General features: G+C 35.7%; 1 protein-coding gene across 1 annotated transcript; it reads left to right on the forward strand.

Moving 5' to 3' along the window:
• The first annotated feature begins 9,295 nt into the window (after positions 1-9,295).
• Positions 9,296-20,416, forward strand: LOC145594262 (uncharacterized). Its single transcript, XM_081650596.1, has 8 exons — positions 9,296-10,389; positions 10,596-11,435; positions 11,820-12,325; positions 12,428-12,575; positions 12,720-12,935; positions 13,665-13,764; positions 19,692-19,732; positions 20,182-20,416. The coding sequence occupies exons 1-8, from the start codon at positions 9,296-9,298 to the stop codon at positions 20,414-20,416; spliced, it is 3,180 nt and encodes a 1,059-aa protein (XP_081506722.1).
• Positions 20,417-20,698: the final 282 nt, after the last annotated feature.

The following is a 20,698-nucleotide window of genomic DNA, read 5'->3' on the forward strand; positions in this document are numbered from 1 at the left end:
GCATTTTCGAGTCATGTACATTGAGTCATGTTGTGTCATATCACATCGAGTTGAGTCTAACACATGTGTCAAACGATTTGAGTTGAGTCATGTCAAATCAATGAGTCAAGCAACACTAAGCCTTAGGTCAACCCTAAGATAATAAAAGATGAGCAAAGTCCTATAGTCAGAAATATAGATGCAGGTACATTCCAGCGAGCAAGAATATTTCCGGATTTTTTCGAAAAACCGCGAATATAGATATATGAGATTCTTCCAAGATGAGAGGAGTTTGAGCAAAAATTATATGGATCAGTAAATCACAGGTGAAGAGCCTTAATTTCCAAAAGATTTGAGCAGATTTGGTTGTAAGGAAACGACCAAATTGAAAGTTCGGAGCGAAACCGAGCAATGAACAGCAGCAGCGGTAGAAATGAAAAAGAAATCTGTCGCCAAACGACAAGATTTGTCGCCTGGCGACAGAACGATATCGCGACGACAGGCACTTTTGGCTTGCGCTGGTGCGACGACAGGTCACGTGGCTTCATGATGTGGTCATATGGACCTAGTGCAGAAGTTTGGGTTCCTTGGTACGCCAATTAGCCCCTCTAAGTAATTTGACATGATTTCGTAGTCGGCTCGATTACAATCACAATGAGTGATCGACCTGACAAAAGATCGTCTCACTTAGCTTAAAGCGCCTAAGTATTGGCTCATCGCAAGCACCAAAATAACGGTTCACAACGATTTCAATTCCTAGGATGGAAGAAGATTTGAAGATTCAAGATGACGGAGCCTTCAACAGGGGGCTTTAAGATTGAAAAAAGTTTATTACGTGGATTTAAGAAGGACGGTTTGAGATGAAGCGACCTTCAATAACTTTCGCTATGATTGGGGAGGTTATTATTAGATTTGAGAAGAACGATGCAAGATGAAGCGGTCTTTGATATCTTTCGCTAAGATTGAGGAAGTTATCACTTGATTTTGAGAAGATAGCGCGAGATGTGCGATCTTCGACGACATTCACTAAGATTGTGGAAGTTGTCCCCTATATTTGAGAAGAGCGGTTCGTGATGAGGCGGTCTTCGACGACCTTCGCTAAGATTGTGGAAGTTGTCATCATGATTTGAGAAGATAGCACGTGATGGACGATCTTCGACGACCTTCGCTAAGATTGTGGAAGTTGTCATCAAGATTTGAGAAGATAGCACGAGATGGGCGGTCTTCGATGACATTCACTAAGATTGTGGAAGTTGTTTGAGAAGAGCGGTTCGTGATGAGGCGGTCTTCGACGACATTCGCTAAGATTGTGAAAGTTGTCACCATGATTCAAGGAAAAGCTCGAGATGTAGCAGCAATGATAGACAGCGTTCCCTAGGATGTGGAGAGTTGTCAAAAATCTTGGAGATGGCGAAGTAAGGTCACCTTCGACGGTCCCTCAAGGTAAAGAAGAGATTGTCTATAGCAGCGATGTACTGCCGTGGCGACGTACGGCCACACCTAGAAGATAACGACATACAGTTATTTTTCGATGATGTTCCCGAAATACTGTGGAGGATTATCACCAAGAATATTGAAGGCGACGACATATGGTTATCTTCAAGGATGGCGTTCACAAGGCACAGTGGAGGTTGTCACAAACAACAAATGCAGCAAAACGGTTACTTTCAGAGACGTGTGCTCGACGGTGCAAGATACGCGTTTCTTAACTCTTTTATCTGTTTTAGCTAATGATTAGTTTCCAGGTATCGGCGTTATAAGAATGATTTGGAATTGCAGAACATTTTGAATCATTCTCCGTCCCTATCGATACTTTGACTCTCGTTTTTCGAAACATAAGTTTCTCCAAACTCAGTCAAAGTGGGGGCTTATGTAGACACCCATTTGTGTCTCCCCAAAACCAAACCCAGTGATGAATACCTTTTGCGTCGAAACATAATCGAATGAGGTAAAAGTGATTCGAAAGTCAAGTGTTGCGGTTAGTTTTTATTAAAATCCTTCTTTTTGTTTTCGAAAACCATTTCTATTTTATGAAAACGTCCAATTCAGTTTATTTTGGTCCATGATAAGGGTCAAATAATAGTGTAGTTGGATGGGGCTTTAAAAGACCTTTCCAACGATATATTATAAGCCCAATTCCGATGAATAATGAGGAAGTTATGGCCAAAATAATAAACTGGGCCCAAACCAGATTTTACCTACGACCCAATGATCATGAGGAGGGTCCAAAGGTTTAATCCTATTCCAAAACTAATTAGGATTGATTAGAATCTTCTATAAGTTTCTAAAATATCTTAATTATCCTTTTTTGAAAAGATAAGATCATAGAATTTGATTTGAATATAAACTTTCCTATTTTAAAACTTTCCTAATTCTATTCGGATTTAAAGATGTTCAAAGATAGTCAGATCTTATTTTCGTGCCTGTAGACACCCATTTGTGTCTCCCCAAAACCAAACCCAGTGATGAATACCTTTTGCGTCGAACCATATTCGAATGAGGTGAAAGTGGTTGAAAGTCAAGTGTTGCGGTTAGTTTTTATTAATTTCTCTTCTCTCTGTTTTTGAAAACCATTTCTATTTTATGAAAACGTCCAATTCAGTTTATTTTGGTCCATGATAAGGGTCCAATAATGGTGTAGTTGGATGGGGCTTGAAAAGACCTTTCCAACGATATATTATAAGCCCAATTCCGATGAATAATGAGGAAGTTATGGCCAAAATACTAAACTGGGCCCAAACCGGATTTTACCTACGACCCAATGATCATGAGGAGGGTCCAAAGGTTTAATCCTATTCCTAAACTAATTAGGATTGATTAGAATCTTTTATAAGTTTCTAAAATATCTTAATTATCTTTTTTTGAAAAGATAAGATCATGGAATTTGATTTGAATATAAACTTTCCTTTTTTAAAACTTTCCTAATTCTATTCGGATTCAAAGATGTTCAAAGATAGTCAGATATTATTTTCTTGACTCATATTTTTTATCCAAATTTTATATGGTTGGATAGATCTTGAAATTATCTTTCCAATGATATATTATAATAATAATTCCGAGCTATAACGAAAAAGATATTAAAGATATACGAAACTCTATCCAAAACTGACACCCTTTCACTATTTCGTCCATATCTTTTTATCTACAAAAGATTTTAATCTGATTCTAATTGCATTAGAAAGTAGACTTCAAGATCTTTCCAACTACATATTATATGACTTATTTGGACTTCTAGATCAAAAGATATGATAAAAACAAAATCCGCAAAAAAACTGTCTTGTCGCGAAACGACAGGATTGTCGCCTCGCGACAGACTCTGTCGCCTGGCGACAAGATAAATTCTTGGCGACAAGGTCGGTTTGATTAGCGACAGCGTGGAGTTTTATTCCTTATCAAATTCTATGATTTTCCGGACTTTTTCCTTATAAATAGGGTCCGAACCTCTGTTTTTATTCATCAACTACTATCAACTTTCATCATCAATTCTCAACTCTCTTCCTTAATTCTTATTCTTTTCTCTCTTGAGCAATTCATGCTTTCTTTCTCTCTTTTTCTAAGCTAGCTTTTTACATACAATATTCCGCATACATTAGACTTAGAGTCTCTTAACCAAGTTCGAAGTTGCCTTCGCCCTAGACGTGCAAGGTTGATATTTTCTGAGGGTTTGGTCCAAAACTAGTCTAAACTTTATTTAATTTGATTTCAATTATTTGATTATTCTTTATTTATTTTCATTGAAGTTTACTAACTTGTGTATTTTGTTATTAGAAAGAGGTACGAGGCTTCAAAGTAAGTAGATTGGCTTACTCCTTATTTTATTAACGATGTAGATTGCATGTTTATTAATGTTTAATTCCTAGTATCATGTTAGGATGCTTTTAATGCTTTCTAGTATCATGTTAGGATGTTTTTAATGCTTTCTAGTATCATGTTTAGGGTGCCTTTATTCTTTCTAATATCATGTTAGTACCATGTTAGGTTTAAAGCTTTGATCTTTATTGCTTAGTGACATGCTAGGATTTGTTATTAATCTTGTTAGTATCATGCCTAGGATCTTGCTATTATTATCAAGCTTTATTATGCCTTATCATGTTATTATCATCGTTATTATGATTGCTTATTATTATGTTGCTTGATATATTTTTATTGTTATTGCTTGATCACACCTTTTATGCAGGTTTAAAGGGAATTTGTACTTGAAATCACGCTTAATAAGATAATTAATAATTTGGTTTAGGCTAATGTGATTTTAATACAAGTGATCGCCAATAATAGTATTATTTGTGCATTAATATCTAACCAACATAGATTAAACAGGGTAGGTTTAATATAATGTTTGTATGTTATTCGAAAAGCGCGCATGAATACGAGCAGAACAAAGTAGAGGCCTATTTTATAGGGCGGGTCCTTTCTTTTGTAGATTGGATTCGTACCCTCATCCCCGGACCCTGTTTGGTTCAAGACCTTATGGAGTAGTTGACGGTCCTTTGGATTGTCTTTTGGGTACAAGTTCCTTAAAACTTGTTGGCGACTCTTTTTGCTCTTTGTCTTTCCCTTTGGAACGCCACCGTACTTTAGTGTATGATCACAGTGGGGTTCAAGTTTGGGGTTATCATGATGCTTGAAATATTCCCTACAGTAATAAAAGTGGCTCGAAGGAGCCAAAAACACTACTAATTACGACCAAGGGACGAAGGTAAATATATATGTAAAATGAACACATCATCGAGCCCTTATCCACCGGTTTGATTACTCTAACCGATCTTGGGTTACGAAAGATGGTCGTGCTCCTCCAATGCTCGTAGTTTCTCCATAAAATCTCGAGAAAATACTCGAAAGGTGCAATTCCCAACAAAACTCAACCAAAACTACGAAAACTTTTTTTAAGGGGGGTAGACTGTAATACCCCGTATTTTTATACGTATTTTATTTAAAGTATGTATTTAATGAAATATTTAATTAGTTATAATCATTTTAATTAAAGCATTTTATTAATATATTTTTATAAAAGGAAAGTTTAATTAAATTATTTTTATTTAAAAGATGGGGTTTTAATTTAAGAAAGTTTATTTTTTAACAAGTTTTATTTGGGAAGGGATTAGGAGAATTAAAAGAGGAAAGTTTAGGGTAAAAAGGGTTGATAGAAAAGGGGTATAAATATCCCACTTATGAGGCAAATCAACTTTGCCCAGAGTGGAGAAAACCCAAGGTAAGTTTCTCCCCTTTTCTCCCCACTTTTCTTTCTTTTTTTTCTTCCTCTTCCCCATCCCCTTCTCACAGCCGGCCACCACAACAGCCACACACGTGGCCGGACCACCATCGCACACCACCACAGCCGCCGGCGCACGGCCAGCAGCTGCAGCGGCAGGCGGCAGCAGCCCAGCCTTGCCGCGGTGGCTGCTGCTGCCGTGGTTGGCTCTCGAAAAAAAAAATTAATCTTTCTTGTTCTTATTTAATCTATGCTTAGATCTAATTATAAATTATGAGTTTTGGGATTAAAACTTGATGTTTGAATGTTGTAATTATGTTAATTAATTTTCAGATTTGATTTTAATTAAAAAGCCCCAATTTTTGAAACCCTAGGTACTTGATTTATTAAATTATGAAAGTATATGATGTATTAATGTTTAGACCTTTAATTTAAGTGCTTTAAGACTGATTTTCAGCAAGTTTTAATTATAAAATTAGTGCAGGAATTTTAAGTAGAAACCTAAATTTTATGCTTTTAAAGGGAATTTAAATTACCCATTAAAGGGGACTTAATTATGATGTTCTAAATATAATTTCAGCTTATTCTAATTAATTTATGAAGGGTTTTAAAATAGTATATATTGCTGGAAATTTGTTTAGAGTGGACTTTGATACACTATTATAATTTTAATGTGTAGGAGACTTTGAAGTAAGCGATTTTTACTAGTCGTGGCGAATTTAAGATCATATTCAAGGTACGTTCGCGTACTTAGCATATTTGATGATGTAGAATCATGCTATGTTTGGTTTCAATCAATTACAAGTAGCATCATGCTAAGGTGTATGTATTAAATTGTGAATTATTTGTATTGGTGATTGAATTATGAAGCATGAATTTATTTGTGATGCTCTATGGATTGAAAATTATATTTTTGGCATGATTATATGGACTACATATTTATTTATGGCATGTTAGAGAGCATGTTTAATTAAACAAATTGTTTAATTATGTTTGGAATATTAAAAAGGAATTTTATTATAGTTCATATAATTTTTATTGATGCTTTCGCATAAAGAAGGAGCTATATAAGTGTCTATGTACACAAAGAATAAATTGTATGTTGGTGCCTTTGTGCACTTAAGGTGTTTTTAACACCGAGGGATAGGATTGTTGGCGCTTTATACGTTTACAGTGTCTATGACACTGAGGTAGAATTAAAAAGGGGTTCAACATTAAATATTATGTGGTCACTAAATATTCAAGAATTAAATTGGTATGTTTGAATGGTTGAATTATTATTGATGATTGAATTGTATTGCTTTGAGAGTCCTCACCAAGTCTAATAATATGTAAACAACGTAAAGTGAAAGAGATTACGCACCAAAACTCTTGGAACGTATATACCTTGAGTATGAACATATGGGGGGAGTTATGGGGTTTTATATTTAACCATAACTTCTAATGGAGTACAGGACGCTGTATATTCCCTTTTATTATTATCATTATGCGCTGGAATTCCGCCACCAATGTGTGGCACAGGTGATGCTGGCACGGTTAGCTCCCGTGTCAGTGGTCCTCAATTCATTGAGGAAGGTTTAGTTAAGTTAGAAACCCGTTCGATGCGTAATCAACGCTAAATAAATTATTTAGTGTCCAATTGAAGAGTCTTGTCGTTTGTTGTGTGTGCTTGTAAACAGGTGCAGTGAGGTAAGTGTGTGTAATGCTAGGAGTGCATGATAGTGTGTTCACATACGCTTATGTACTCAGCTTTGCTGATTGTGTGTTTTGTTTGTGTCTGGCTATGTATTTATCTTGGCCCTACGATGATCCATTCTAATGGAGAGTAGTGGGGGCAAGTAGAGATACTCTTTTCAGGTATTGAGGCATGTTCATGATGGGGCATGAGTGAAGAGAGAACTATGCTAGTTTTCATTAGGATGTGATATGTTTAAATTTTGAATATTTTGTTTTATTATTTGTTGGACTAACATTATTATTGGATTGGACGGTTTTGAATAAGGGCCTTGAAGGTTCCAAGTTGTAGTGGTTAATATTTAACTTGGTTTTGTTGACTTCCAACTTTACTTTCGTTTAGTTCGGTTTTTAAATTGTGTTATTTCTTAGTTTGACTTTCAAAACTTCCACTGTGTATCTTTGATAATTGCCTTAGCCGTTTTTACGGTGGCGGTAATGTCTTAGATATTCCTAAATCGTGTTTTAAAGAGGGTAAAGCGTATTTTAAAGATAAGGAATTTCTAGGGTGTTACAAAGTGGTATCAGGGAGCTTAGGTTGAGATTTTAAATTACCACTAACACGAAAACGTTTTTTATGATTTATACTTGGCCAAGTGCTTATTTAATTTTTTTTTTTCATTATGTCTTTTCATTCCGATTTTATTTTATTTTCAATATTTTTTTTTAAGAAGGTCCGAAAATTTTTTTTTTTTATTTATTTTGGGCCGAAATTTTTTTTTTATTCATTGGTCCGAATTTTTTTTAAAAGGGCCGAAAATTTTATTTTTTTAGCAGGATAAAATATTTTTAGTTTGTTAATTTTGCAGGGAGCAAGGATTGAGGTAAGAATTATGTGTTAAAAGCTTTTATTAACATGTTGGTGAGCTTGGGTAGGAAAGGAAAGGGCATATAGGCTAAAATTTAATTTCTTCCCTGCGTGCATTAATTTTATTTCAAGGTGTTCAAGCATGTTGTATGATTAAATGTTTGTTGATTGAAGCCTGAAATATACGTATTGTTTTGTGGGAATTATTCAAATTGTATGATTGAACACCAAACTTAAATTTTTGCACGAATTGTATTATTTATTTTATTTCTTTGGGGAAGGGAAGTCTTTCTAAGCCTTTTTCCTCTACAAGATGCCTAACTTTCCTAGTAAGTATACACAAATGGGGTCATTAATAAAGAAAAATGATGAGCACCCCTATGATTTCGTAGAGAAAATCAGATATTATTGTTCTTATAGGAGTAATGTCTTGCGGGATAGAATATTTGAGACCCCTGATCGTATTTCAGCAATGATTGTACACTGTCTGCCAGAGGAGCCTCCCTATATTGCTATCAAGGAAAAATTTGCTGACTTTTATCTTCCAGGAGATATTCCAAACTACTACAAGTACAAAAATTATTATGGCCAGTGGTACCCCGGTTATGTTTATTTAACAAACTACATTGTAAGGGTGGAAAGAGCTCACTATCAGCGTTTAAATCTTCCCTACCCTAACTACTACTATGACAACCCAGTAGAGAACAACCCACCTTTAAATCAACAACCAGAAAGTTCCTCTTCTGCATCATCAGGGGGTAACCAAGCGGAGAATGGAGAGCAACAAGAGGGGGACAGTTCAATGATGGAGATATCCGATCCTAACCCACCTCCAACTCCAATTATAATCGACATATCATCAGACGAGGAAGAGGAGGGAGAATTCGTCCAAGTAGTTACTGAACCTGAGTCACCTGAACCAATGGAGGATTCTAATGACAATGATTTCGATCCTTCGAGTTATAAGCAGTCTACTGACAAAAGGGACAACGTTCGAAAGGACTGATTATTATAATCTCTTTTATTAGGACTTTCAGTTTATTTTCGGTATCTTTATTATTTGCAACTAGGTAATAAGTGGTATTCCCACAAACATTTAGTGATCTTATGAACACTTGCTAGTGATTATACTCATTTATATTCCAGTATTTATTCATTATTCCTATCAATAAAATTCCACTTTTCTTTCCTTACTACTTCCCAATAATTCAATTATTTCGATTACACCAATCACTCCATTTCCCAATAATTTTAACTTATGTTGCCATTCCAATTCTACAAACCATATTCCAGCAAATTAAATTCTAAGTCTCAAATATCGAGGGTTAACGGGGACTATTTTTATTTATTATTGTGATGCTTTATTAAATGCTTGGTTGGTTAGCAATCAATAATTAGTTGATAAAGCTATGAACTATGAATTTGGTAAATCCAATTAAAAATTTATTAGCTTCAAAGGAATTGTGCAAGTTTAATAATTCTATACTTAGTGAGTGGATGCCTTGGGAGCTAACCTAAACCACATTTAACTTAGAACCTGATTCTTTTAATTCAGGAGAAGAAAGATGGCAGGAGGAAGCAGTACCAACACTGGTGGAAATGAACTTAGTGAGGTAGTAAGACAATTAGCAGCAGCTGCCCAGCAGCTGTCTAGAAACACGTCCGGCAATGGGGATACTCAGGGGGAACTTTTTAAGAAAGTGGCACAGAGTAAGCCACTCGTTTATCAAGGGGAGCCTGACCCTACCATTTTAGAAAACTGGTTGAAAGAGTTCGAAAAACTATTTGAAGCGGTGGGATACCCTGAGGATTCGAAAGTGGGCTGTGCTAACTACTACCTAAGGGGTGAAGCTGACCTTTGGTGGCAGCAAAATGAAGCTACTGTTAGGACCTTACCTGGATTTAACTGGACCAAGTTCCAAGAGAAAATGAGGGATAAGTTTAACCCTAGCTTATTGCAAAAGCAGAAAGCTGAGGAGTTCTCAAACCTCAGAATGGAAAAGATGTCAGTTACGGAGTACTATACCAGGTTTATAGAGTTGTCCCGTTTCGCTGAGGAGACTGTTGCTACTGAAAAAGCAAAGGCTAGGAAGTTTGAGAGTGGTCTAACTACGAATCTGCAATTAAAACTCTGCGGGCAAGTATTTGAAACTCTGGATGAGGTGTATGGGAGAGCCGCACACCTGTATGCGTTGGAGGAAAAGAAGAAGAAGGAGCTGACTGATATGGAAGGGAAAGAGAAAAGAAAGGAGGTGGTGCAAGTTTCTGGTAACCAGCATGGAAACCAGAATGGTTTTAAGAAGCAGAAGTATCACCACAACAATAACTTCTCCAATAATAATAATTTCCAGAATAATAACCGTCAAGGTGGACGTGGCAACAATGGAGGGGTTAGAAACAATAACCGGGGGAACAACAAAGATGGAAGGTATCATCTTTGCAGAAGGTGCAATAACAATCACCCTGGGAAGGACTGCGAGGGCAATCTGGTTACTTGTCGTGCTTGTAACAAACTGGGGCATAGGGAGTACGAATGTTACTCTAAGAATGCTAATGGGAATAGGCAGAACAATTTTACCTCTAAAGGGAACCAGAAGAATTTCCAAGGGACTGCAACAACCACAACTTTAATGGGAACAAGGGAGCACAACAGAATGGGGTGAGGAATGGTAATCCCAATAATAACAATAACCAAAATAAGGGTGGAGCTACTGGAAAACTGAATCTGCTGAGTAGACATGAGGCTGAGGCCACGAATGATGTTATTACTGGTCTTTTTCCTATTAACTCTATTCCTGTTAAAGTATTGTTTGATTCTGGTGCAACTTTTTCTTTTGTTTCTAAAGGTACTGTGACAAAACTTAGGGACTGTTTAACAGCAGTAAAACCAGTAGATTTACCCATAACTATTCCGACAGGTGGGGTAGTGAATTGTACTAAGGCATTTAGAAATGTGCCTTTAGAAATAGAAGGAAAGATATTTCCTTCTGACCTTATTGAGTTTGGGTTGAGTGACTTCGATATTATTCTAGGAATGGACTGGATGAGTAAGTATAATGCTGAAATTAGTTGTAGGTCACGAAAAGTCAAAATGGTCGCTAGCGGCAATGGGTCAGTGACATATTGGATGAAAGGTGGTACTAAGTGCCCGAGATTAATTTCTGTCCTAAAGTTGGAAAAATACATGAAGAAAGGGCATCCTATATATTTTTGCAGTGTTAGGGATATGGACCATGAGCAAGTGACAAACCCAGAGGATATAACAGTAGTGAATGAGTACCTGGATGTGTTTCCAGAGGAAATTCCGGGGATGCCACCTAAGAGAGCAATCGACTTTACTATAGATTTAGTTCCCGGAACAGCCCCTATATCCAAGGCACCATATCGAATGGCAGCTGCGGAAATGAGTGAGTTGAAGGAGCAGTTACAGGACTTACTGGAGAAGGGATACATTAGACCAAGTGCTTCACCTTGGGGAGCTCCAGTTCTATTTGTGAAGAAAAAGGATGGAAGTATGCGGTTGTGTATCGATTACAGGGAATTAAATAAGGTGACGATAAAGAATAAGTATCCTTTACCACGAATAGATGATTTGTTTGATCAATTGAAAGGAGCCACGGTGTTCTCTAAGATCGACTTGAAGTCTAGATATCACCAATTGAGGATTGCCGATGAGGACATTCCTAAAACGGCATTTAGGACAAGGTATGGACACTATGAGTTCACAGTTATGCCTTTTGGGTTGACTAATGCTCCAGCGATCTTTATGGATTTGATGAATAGGGTGTTTCATCAATTTATGGATAAGTGTGTAGTGGTCTTCATAGATGACATTTTGGTATACTCCAAGACCAAAGAGGAGCATGTAGAACATCTAAGGGCAGTTCTGCAAACACTGAGAGAAAACCACCTTTATGCTAAGTTCTCTAAGTGTGAGTTTTGGTTGGAAAAGGTAGCATTTCTAGGGCACTTTGTGTCTAAGGATGGAGTAGAAGTAGACCCAGCCAAAATAGAAGCTGTGAAAAGTTGGCCTACACCCAAAACGGTATCTGATGTGAGAAGTTTCTTAGGTTTAGCAGGGTATTATAGGCGCTTCGTTAAAGATTTCTCCAAAATTGCTAAACCTATGACTACTCTAATGAAGAAGGATAAGAAATTTGAGTGGGATGAGAGGTGTGAAGAGGCATTTCAACTCTTAAAGCACAAACTAGTTACAGCACCAATGCTTACACTTCCAGATGATAGTGGATTGTATGATGTGTATAGTGATGCGTCAAAAAATGGTTTGGGATGCGTGCTTATGCAAAATGGGAAGGTAATAGCATACGCATCAAGGCAGCTTAAAACCCACGAGGTAAACTATCCAACCCATGACCTAGAATTAGCTGCCATCATTTTTGCCCTAAAAATTTGGCGTCATTATTCGTATGGAGTGAAATGTAGAATCTACACAGACCATAAGAGCCTAAAGTATATTTTCACTCAGAAGGACTTGAACTCTCGTCAAAGGAGGTGGCTGGAGTATACAACGGATTACGACTTGGACATACAATACCACGAAGGGAAGGCGAATGTAGTTGCGGATGCTTTAAGTCGTAAATCTAGTCATGGAGTAAACACGTTAGTAGTAGCTAATGAGTTATGTAGAGAAATGGCAAAATTGAACATAGAAGTCGTGGAATGGGGAGTACCAGCAGGTATTCTAGCAAATCTGAGTGTCCAACCAACAATATTCGATGAGATTCGAGAAAACCAAGAGGGAGATGTGAAGTTGGACAGAATTCGTGAAAAGATTAAACAAGGTAAAGCTACAGACTTCAAAGTTCATGAGGATGGGAGTTTAAGGTATAAGGGTCGATGGTGTGTGCCACAAAAATGTGACGAAGTGAAGAGAAAGTTGATGGAAGAAGGCCACAATACACCTTACTCAGTACACCCGGGAGGAGACAAGTTATATAAGGATTTAAAGAAAATGTTTTGGTGGCCTAGGATGAAAAACGAGGTGGCTGAATTTGTGGCAAGATGCTTAACTTGTCAAAAGGTGAAGATAGAACACAAAAGGCCTCAAGGGACTGTACAGTCATTGGAAATCCCAAGCTGGAAGTGGGATTGCATTTCAATGGACTTTGTGACCTGTCTCCCTAAATCCAAAAGCGGCCATGACACCATTTGGGTAGTGGTGGATAGACTAACAAAATCAGCAATGTTTATACCAATGAAAGAAACTTGGAAAATGGAACAACTTGCAAAAGCTTACATCAAGTACGTTGTGAGATTACATGGGGTTCCAAAAGATATCATATCTGATAGGGATTCCAGGTTTCTATCAAAATTTTGGAAAAGTGTGCAAGAAAACTTTGGTACAACACTTAAAATGAGTACAGCCTTCCACCCTGCCACAGATGGGCAAACCGAAAGAACCATTCAAACCTTGGAAGATATGTTGAGAGCCTGCATTATAGATTTCCAGGGAGGATGGGAGGATAGCTTGGATTTTATTGAATTCTCTTATAACAATAGTTATCATGCGAGCATTGGTATGGCTCCATTCAAGGCCTTGTATGGGAGAAAAAGTCGTAGCCCAATTTGTTAGAACGACATTAGTGAAACTATAGTCCTTGGGCCTCAACTAATTGAAGATACAATCAAACAAGTAAGGGAAATTCAAGCTAAAATCCAGGCAGCTCAAGATCGCCAAAAGAGTTATGCAGACTCAAAGCGAATAGAAGAAGAATTTGAAATAGGCGATAAGGTGTTACTAAAGGTGTCACCAATGAAGGGAGTTATGAGATTTGGGAAGAAAGGAAAGCTCAGTCCAAAATACATCGGTCCATATGAAATACTGCAAAGAATAGGCAAAGTAGCTTATAGGTTAGCTTTACCTGTGGAACTTAGCAAAGTACACGATGTATTCCATGTATCACAATTGAGAAGGTACATCCCTGATAAGTCCCATGTGCTTCAACCAGAAACCATCGAGATAGATCAAAGTTTAACCTATGAAGAGAGACCTGTTAAGATCCTTGACAGCAAGGTGCGTAGTACACGCAACAAGAATGTTAAGATTGTAAAAGTACTTTGATCTAACCAAGAGTATGAGGAAGCCACTTGGGAGGCAGAAGATGAAATGAAAAAGAAATACCCAGAGTTGTTTCAGGTATGTAGAGTTACGAGGGCGTAACTCGATCTCTTTAAGGGGGGTAGAATGCGGTAGAATTCGCGCTTTTACCCAAATTTCGGTCATTTTTGGTGCTCTTGGCACAAATTTCAACAAGTATTTCAAGTATTTATGCCCTCAAGGGACATAAAGCAGTAAAAGGGTGACAAAAAGTACAGCAATACTATACATAATTAAGAAAAAGGTTTCAATTTCGTTCCCCAAGTTTCGGGACGAAACTTTTTTTAAGGGGGGTAGACTGTAATACCCCGTATTTTTATACGTATTTTATTTAAAGTATGTATTTAATGAAATATTTAATTAGTTATAATCATTTTAATTAAAGCATTTTATTAATATATTTTTATAAAAGGAAAGTTTATTTAAATTATTTTTATTTAAAAGATGGGGTTTTAATTTAAGAAAGTTTATTTTTTAACAAGTTTTATTTGGGAAGGGATTAGGAGAATTAAAAGAGGAAAGTTTAGGGTAAAAAGGGTTGATAGAAAAGGTGTATAAATATCCCACTTATGAGGCAAATCAACTTAGCCCAGAGTGGAGAAAACCCAAGGTAAGTTTCTCCCCTTTTCTCCCCACTTTTCTTTCTTTTTTTTCTTCCTCTTCCCCATCCCCTTCTCACGGCCGGCCACCACCACAGCAACACACGTGGCCGGACCACCATCGCACACCACCACAGCCGCAGGCGCACGGCCAGCAGCTGCAGCGGCAGGCGGCAGCATCCCAGCCTTGCCGCGGTGGCTGCTGCTGCCGTGGTTGGCTCTCGAAAAAAAAAATTAATCTTTCTTGTTCTTATTTAATCTATGCTTAGATCTAATTATAAATTATGAGTTTTGGGATTAAAACTTGATGTTTGAATGTTGTAATTATGTTAATTAATTTTCAGATTTGATTTTAATTAAAAAGCCCCAATTTTTGAAACCCTAGGTTCTTGATTTATGAAATTATGAAAGTATATGATGTATTAATGTTTAGACCTTTAATTTAAGTGCTTTAAGACTGATTTTCAGCAAGTTTTAATTATAAAATTAGTGCAGGAATTTTAAGTAGAAACCTAAATTTTATGCTTTTAAAGGGAATTTAAATTACCCATTAAAGGGGACTTAATTATGGTGTTCTAAATATAATTTCAGCTTATTGTAATTAATTTATGAAGGGTTTTAAAATAGTATATATTGCTGGAAATTTGTTTAGAGTGGACTTTGATACACTATTATAATTTTAATGTGTAGGAGACTTTGAAGTAAGCGATTTTTACTAGTCGTGGCGAATTTAAGATCATATTCAAGGTACGTTCGCGTACTTAGCATATTTGATGATGTAGAATCATGCAATGTTTGGTTTCAATCAATTACAAGTAGCATCATGCTAAGGTTTATGTATTAATTGTGAATTATTGGTATTGGTGATTGAATTATGAAGCATGAATTTATTTGTGATGCTCTATGGATTGAAAATTATATTTTTGGCATGATTATATGGACTACATATTTATTTATGGCATGTTAGAGAGCATGTTTAATTAAACAAATTGTTTAATTATGTTTGGAATATTAAAAAGGAATTTTATTATAGTTCATATAATTTTTATTGATGCTTTCGCATAAAGAAGGAGCTATATAAGTGTCTATGTACACAAAGAATAAATTGTATGTTGGTGCCTTTGTGCACTTAAGGTGTTTTTAACACCGAGGGATAGGATTGTTGGCACTTTATACGTTTACAGTGTCTATGACACTGAGGTAGAATTAAAAAGGGGTTCAACATTAAATATTATGTGGTCACTAAATATTCAAGAATTAAATTGGTATGTTTGAATGGTTGAATTATTATTGATGATTGAATTGTATTGCTTTGAGAGTCCTCACCAAGTCTAATAATATGTAAACAACGTAAAGTGAAAGAGATTACGCACCAAAACTCTTGGAACGTATATACCTTGAGTATGAACATATGGGGGGAGTTATGGGGTTTTATATTTAACCATAACTTCTAATGGAGTACAGGACGCTGTATATTCCCTTTTATTATTATCATTATGCGCTGGAATTCCGCCACCAATGTGTGGCACAGGTGATGCTGGCACGGTTAGCTCCCGTGTCAGTGGTCCTCAATTCATTGAGGAAGGTTTAGTTAAGTTAGAAACCCGTTCGATGCGTAATCAACGCTAAATAAATTATTTAGTGTCCAATTGAAGAGTCTTGTCGTTTGTTGTGTGTGCTTGTAAACAGGTGCAGTGAGGTAAGTGTGTGTAATGCTAGGAGTGCATGATAGTGTGTTCACATACGCTTATGTACTCAGCTTTGCTGATTGTGTGTTTTGTTTGTGTCTGGCTATGTCTTTATCTTGGCCCTACGATGATCCATTCTAATGGAGAGTAGAGGGGGCAAGTAGAGATACTCTTTTCAGGTATTGAGGCATGTTCATGATGGGGCATGAGTGAAGAGAGAACTATGCTAGTTTTCATTAGGATGTGATATGTTTAAATTTTGAATATTTTGTTTTATTATTTGTTGGACTAACATTATTATTGGATTGGACGGTTTTGAATAAGGGCCTTGAAGGTTCCAAGTTGTAGTGGTTAATATTTAACTTGGTTTTGTTGACTTCCAACTTTATTTTCGTTTAGTTCGGTTTTTAAATTGTGTTATTTCTTAGTTTGACTTTCAAAACTTCCGCTGTGTATCTTTGATAATTGCCTTAGCCATTTTTACGGTGGCGATAATATCTTAGATATTCCTAAATCGTGTTTTAAAGAGGGTAAAGCGTATTTTAAAGAAAAGGAATTTCTAGGGTGTTACAAAAACACTTGAAAACACATATTAGTAATAAAAGTGGCTCTAAAGAGTCAAAAACACTACTAATAATAATGACCAAGGGACAGAGGTAAAATACTACATAAATTAGACATATCAAATATAACAAATAAAAAAAATATCAGAGATATGCAATGACTATCGGAGACCTTATTAAATTATGAATAATACAAAACGTAAGTATGAACATATTCAATAAAGTAAAAATATAAATAAAGTAGAATGTTGAATTAAAGAAAGTTGACCAGCAATCGTTTTAAAATGTTTCAATTTATCTAATTTATTTCATAGAGTATTTAAGCAAGATACATATAAAGTCTGCAATTATCTTTGTGATTATGTCAGCAATGTCTAGTCTAATTTATCATTAACTCCAGCAAATATCTCGTCAAAAAATCCATTGTCCGATTCACAATTGACATCAGTCGTTAATCTCAGCTTTGAATTGAAAAAAATGAACAAATTTAATCGTCAGTTTAAGTATAAATTTAATTGCTAGTTTAGCAATAAAGGCATGGTATAAAGAAGCAAAATAATTGTGCATGATACTAATTAAGACTCTTATTTCAAGTAGCTTGTATGATAGAAAAATGATTTTTTTTTAACTTGTTATTAATTTTAGGCTCCAAAAGTACTCCATATGATGTAGCCAAGTAGTTATGAAAATGCAAAAAGATGAAAACATCGACAACGAACCAAATTGAATACCAAATGTCTCTGACAATGCAATAGAAGTTGTAATAAGGTTGAAAATAAGCTAGCATCTACACTATATATTAAAAGGAATTCCTAAAAACGTCGATGTGCCAGGTAGGCCCTTTTTAATTACGCCACGTCAGCTTCCCAACATCTCATGATGCCACATCACCTTTAACAATTTCAATTAATACGCCATGTCACCAAAGAAACCAACTTTAGTCCATATAAAGATTCAAACACCCAACCTCTTATAAGAAGTATGATAATTTAACTATTAAAGCCATTATTACCAACCACGTTATTAAAAAAAAGTATTTTAGTGCATACGGTTTACGCCTACTACAAAAGGAGTGTATTTTCGACGCTATAGCCTCGTCGCTAGAGCAGGGGGTGTCAGCAGGTAATTACGATATCCGCGTTTCCTCGACGCCTTTTACAGTCGAATGTATTTTAGACTACAAAAAGCGTCGAGAACACTAACATGTGGCCCCACACGTGAACTTAATAAGCTGTACCACAATCACAAAACCGCCCAACATCACGAAACCTACTTTCTTCTTTTTTCCTTCACTCGATTAGAATTCTTTACAGAGATTCATGAAGTCATGGCCTAGAGTTTGAATTCAGATCCTCTTTCTCCTTGTGTTTCTCATAATTCTATCAATATAACTTATATATCATGCCTAAAAATATTGTCTTTCTATCAGATCTGGTGGTGCGCATTGAAATTTGATTTGCTGACAGCCATTGCTCTTGTGCTCCTCATAGGTTACATATTTACATGAATCTTTGTTAATTCTTAGCTCTTAATAGATATAAATTGCTTCTTTTATTTTTTGTGTGATTTTAGTTGATACTTGCAAGTTGCAATTACCCAATTTTACTCGTTGTAAAACCCTAGGTCATAGATCTTGTTGAATTTTTATTTCTACAATTAAATCTCTTAGTTTCTAGATATTTTCTTACACATTAGTGATTTATTTGATTGCTAATTTCATTTGTTAGATCTATTTCTTTACTGCATGTAAAACTTGACATTGATTTTGTTACTCCATTCTTTTAGAGTTATTGGTTGGACCAAAGTAGAGTTTGGCCCTCAAATTGAAGAAGAAGGGGTTCTTGAAACCGAAGATCACCTTCTCATTATATTCAAGGAAAATGGTGGGTTGTAGAATCGCCGGGTCTCGAACAGCAGGGGCGAAAATCGCTGAATGTATGTCTCTTTGCGATTTGCAGTTTATAAAATTGATATGAAACTTTGATTTCTATTTTGTTGCTTTGATGTGAATTATTATTAGTGATTTCTCACCTTAGCTGAGATGAATTCATTTTTCTGGGCATGAAAAGTTCTTGATGTTAGTTTTTTTTTTTTTTTTTTTTTCAATTCCAGAGTCATTTCAGATATAGTATTAGTTTCTAAAATACTCAGCTTCATAATTTTGGTTATATTGATTTGCATTAACTTTGGTCAAATATTACTTTTGTTTTAACTAAATTGACAGTTCATATAGCACTTGTTACCTCTGTTATTGTGGTGCCTAGTTTAAGTAAGTGTTTATCTATTTGATCCTAAAATGCCCCATAGTGCATAATCTCTCTCTTTTTGATGCTCATAAGATATTTGTTTTCTTAGCATGTCAGAATATGATTATTGTTAATTGCTTAGGTATAGTCTAGTTGGACTTCTCTACCCTTAAACATGGATGATATATTTATTTAACTTTCCTTTTTTGCCATGTCAATTATTTATTTCTTTTATTTATGACAACTTACTTTTTATTGTTAACTTGCTGTATATCTTTATTAAGAAGTATTTTTAAAAAGGGAGAACAAGATTGTTTTTGTTGTGCTTATTCTAGAAAGTATGCTTGTGCTGCTAGCTTAGCTTCTTGTAACCTTATAATAGTCACATTAAGTTATTGCGTGAAATTATTCATTACAATAATCCTGATGAATTTTACCTTCCTATTAGTACTTGCTTTGTCTTTATTGTTTAGATATTTGATACATAGACAATAGATATTTCAAGTATACAAAGTATTAATATGTTTCATTGTGCTTCTGTTTTATGTCAAATTTGAAAATTTAGCTTTTTGTTCTGCATTTCAAGCATGATTATGATGAGTTTAGAGTTGTTTGATAGCCTCTTTTTGATAAATTAAATTTTTAATTTTGTTTATTCTTTTTGGTTTCGTATATAGTACGATGTTTTAGGTAAAAGTCAACATTCTTTGATCTTTTTTTCTTTTGTAAATTATATCTCTGGCTCAGGTGGCCTCTCACACTTTGGTCTATGATCTTGACATGGACATGTGGCCAAACATTCATCATCGAATGAAATACCTTTAACAAGCTTAAGGTGTAGTCATTGGTTATACCACGCTACAAAATACATGTAAGTTTTTTACCAGCCACTTTACAGAATACATGTCAGTTTTGTGTATTTACAAGAAATGAAAGTTGTAAACCCCCTACGAAATTATGTCAAAAATGAAAAAATATTTGACTTTTCCTATGCTTTCTAGCTTGTAGCATCTTTTACAAATTAATCAAATAAGCTGCTATCAAATGGATAAAAATTCAAATCAACTTGCACTTTAATAGAATCTGAGTGCTAAGCACTGCACCCATTTCGATGTATGGTGTTTTGTGGGGTGCTACAATGAATTATATATACTTTTGATTATATAGGTATCAACAACTACATTTTAGTATTCTTTTTTATTTTTATTTTTATTTTATCTTACTATTTAAATTTCAGCTCTTGGATATTTAGAGTGTATGCTATTGTGCTCTTATACTCTATGCTATTGTGCTCTCATACTCTTATGTATGGCAATGAGATTCCCAATCGTCCGGTGGGTTACGGACTAGGGGTTAAAAAGGGGGACATTTTTGGAGTACGTGGTGTGTTAAGGAAGGAAGGCTATGGAAAAGTTCAAAAGAGGACTATTGTGATGGATAGTATTAAAGAAGAAGTGAATGCTTGCTTGTGATGTGTGTGTGTGTGTGTGTGTGTGTGTGTGTGCCCTGCTCCCCTGCTACTACTTGTCCTGCTCCCCTACTGCTTTTATACTACTTGTCTGCCCTGCTCCCCTGCTACTTGCTGTAAAGCTCCCCTGCTGCTTGCTGTAAAGATTGAATTAAGTAACATTTAGAGCCACTTTTTGGAGGAAAGCTAATTATAACATATGATGGAATAATAGCACTTGTGATGTTGTTGCGTGACTTGTAAGTTATGTATTGGATATCAAATTTCTGAAATTGGATATTGATTC

This window comes from Chenopodium album, chromosome 19, assembly GCF_948465745.1.
Source record: "Chenopodium album chromosome 19, dcCheAlbu1.1, whole genome shotgun sequence".
Taxonomy (NCBI): Eukaryota; Viridiplantae; Streptophyta; class Magnoliopsida; order Caryophyllales; family Amaranthaceae; genus Chenopodium; species Chenopodium album.